This window comes from Mus caroli, chromosome 2 (assembly GCF_900094665.2).
Source record: "Mus caroli chromosome 2, CAROLI_EIJ_v1.1, whole genome shotgun sequence".
NCBI classification, from domain to species: Eukaryota; Metazoa; Chordata; class Mammalia; order Rodentia; family Muridae; genus Mus; species Mus caroli.
In genome coordinates this window covers 170,202,088-170,204,985 of record NC_034571.1, presented here as the reverse complement: position 1 = coordinate 170,204,985, position 2,898 = coordinate 170,202,088, and the positions used below count along the sequence as shown (strand labels likewise).

General features: G+C 46.2%; 1 protein-coding gene across 1 annotated transcript in view; it reads left to right on the top strand.

Annotated features, from left to right (window-relative positions):
• Window positions 1-2,898, top strand: part of Dido1 (death inducer-obliterator 1) — a 45,518-nt gene that overhangs the window by 33,157 nt on the left and 9,463 nt on the right. Inside the window, exon 12 of the mRNA XM_029468669.1 lies at window positions 476-758. Within this exon, the coding sequence (XP_029324529.1) occupies window positions 476-758 (283 nt within the window). The remainder of the gene's footprint in view (window positions 1-475; window positions 759-2,898) is intronic.

Sequence of the window (2,898 nt, the reverse complement as noted above, 5' to 3'; positions counted from 1 at the left end):
ATGGAGGTATGAAGTGTACTTGAGTATAGTGTCTATTTTATCATAATGGTATGAGTGCCAGATTTTAGTAAATATGCAGGCTTTGTGTTTCCTCAATCATGACTAAGGAAAAAGAAATCAACTTGGCGGCATTCTGGTTTAGGCACAAAGTCTTAGCCACATAGGCTCTGGATTCCTAAAAATCCCTTAGGTCAGCTGCAGGTAATGTATGTGAGGATTCTTTTGGAAATGGTCTGTAATTTGTACCAGACTGAGGAGGTAAGCCATNTATAATGACTTTCTAATGTGGAGATACCCAATTGGCACTTGCTGATGGTGTGTCCTGTCTGCGACGGTCTGTCATCACAGGATAGAGAAAGCTTGCTTGGTGTCAGATGCGCCTAAACTGACAACTAACTATATATGATTATTCACTGGAAGTCTGACTGAAACCTATGTTCCTTACCCTTGATTTGTGTTAAAGCATAGGCAATAGGACTATGACAGTCAGGTCAGAATTACTAGACAGTGTGCATCTGAAGGAGAATTGAGCATGCTTCCTTGTGTTCTGTTTCCCTTACAGGAGCTCTGTCTGATCCGCTTCCACCCTGCCACCGAGGAGGAGGAGGTTGCATACATCTCTCTCTACTCCTATTTTAGCAGCCGTGGTCGCTTTGGGGTTGTAGCTAATAACAACAGGCATGTCAAGGACCTGTACCTGATTCCACTGAGTGCTAAGGACCCTGTGCCATCCAAACTCTTGCCCTTTGAGGGCCCAGGTAAGCACCCAGTTTCTGGGAGGTGATTAGGTCCACCCAGTCCCCACACAGCCCCCTTCACTGACATAGTCCTCCCAGGTTGTCACAGGAACCTTGGCCTCCTGACCCAAAATCCCAGGAACTAGATTAGGATGACCAGTGAGTGGAATCATGTATGTATGGAGAATCCATTCTCTGAAATTTTAGGCACATAGCTCTAAAAGTATCTCAGTTCGTATGAAAATTGACTCCCTGCTTAAATTCATTTTTTTTCTGCTTCAAACCAGAGAGCTGTTCAAATGTCAGGACTAAGAACCAAACTTAGAGAGGAGAGACAGGCAAAGGTAAAGCCATGCCATGAACTAGGAGCAGTCTGTAGTTGGTAGAGGGCTGTGATTGGGGCACTGGGCTTGGGGCTTCAGCATCTTAGCCAGTTTAGGTGTATGTAGTCCAAGTGAATCCAGGGGTGCCTTCTACTCCAGAAAGTAGGTTGCTATTATTGTTGCCACTCTACTCAAAGTGAGTTGGCCTCTTTGATTCCAAGGGACTTCTCCACAGGACTTGATTCCNAAGGAGTCCAGTAGCAGTGCCATAGAAAAGCATCCTAAAATGACTGCTTTTCAGTCGCTGCACATATTGTAAGTTCTTTCATCTTTTGGATACTACTTAGAGTTGCTCTTTCCTTGGAAGTATTGTTTAACCCATTACATACAAAGACACACAAGGTGGGGTCCAGATGACACAGAGGGCTTGGTCTGAGGGGTGTGGTCCTGCTGAGTGCCATGGAGGTGTCCTGTGGCCTTACTTAGACCATTGGTACTAGGGGCCTGAAATGGTCACTTCTGTCATNTCCCCAAGAGGATTAGTCTTACTAGCCAATGTGTTTGACNTGTGCTAAATATTCTTGAACATGCTGTCATAGAAGTAGCTCCTGAATACCCCAAGGCCTGTACCCCACACCACTTGGACTACATACACCTAAACTGGCTAAGATGCTGAAGCCCCAAGCCCAGTGCCCCAATCACAGCCCTCTACCAACTACAGACTGCTCCTAGTTCATGGCATNGCTTTACCTTTGCCTGCANTTACACAGTATGTGTACATTAAGTGTTGGTTTGTGTCATAATGCTGGGTTAAATGTTAGTGGTATGATGCACTAGATGATTTTAGTGCCCAGCACGTTTCAAAAGCAAAGTCTATTAGTATGTTCATAATGGGGATATAGAAAAAAGAAAAAAAGCAGCCACTATCTGGGTGGCAGAAGGTGCCCTGGAAGTGCTTGATGACAGCCACGTGAAGAGCTCTGGCCAGCCTATTCATGACCAAGGGCAAAGAGGTATCCAGTTCTCCTGGAAGTGAAGATCCAGAAGCTGACCCTTGGCACCTGTGTGAAGTGTCTCAGNTGGTGGGTAGGAGTTTATGTCCATGCGTGGTGCCTATAGTGAGGACAAGTGTTGCCCCTGGCCACCTTACACTCTGGAGGAAAAGCACACCTTTTATCTCAGAATCGTGAGTTAGATCCCTTGCCTCCTGTTTGCTTATAAACAGACAGCACTTCCTCCTCCATATTCTCGCCTCAGCATCATCTCAGCATTGCCAAACAAGGACAGACTGTTTGCAGTGTTGAGCCTGCAGAGTACATGGGCATTGGGGGTGCATGGGACCCTTTACCAAATAGTACTTGGAGGANGGAGGCTCCCAGGGCCAGGAAGAAGACCACCAAAGGAATGGCACAGCCGTCACTGCACAGTCATCTGGGTGCAGGTAGTGGGATAGCCAGCTGAGANGGGGCAAGGTCAACCGTGCTTCAATTGACAGGAATTGGGGCTTGGCATACTATATTCCACTTAGTGATAGGCACTGACCACTAAGACTCATGTTCAGTGGCTGGCTAAGTAGAGGACATACTTGCTGAGGCCATGACACTGAAGGATGCACTCAAAAGGTAGGGCTCTAGACAAGTAATGAAATAATTCATAATGAGACTATAGGACTGATAGTTTTTAACGATACTGTTGCCACAATTACATGTATGTGGTATTTGCATACTGTCAGTGCAAACAGCCTTGGCCTAGGCCAGGCTGGTAGCTAGACCTGCGTTATGTACTGATGGCTTGACTTGGCATTTTCTAGGTATAGGAGTGTGTGTGTCTGTGTGTGT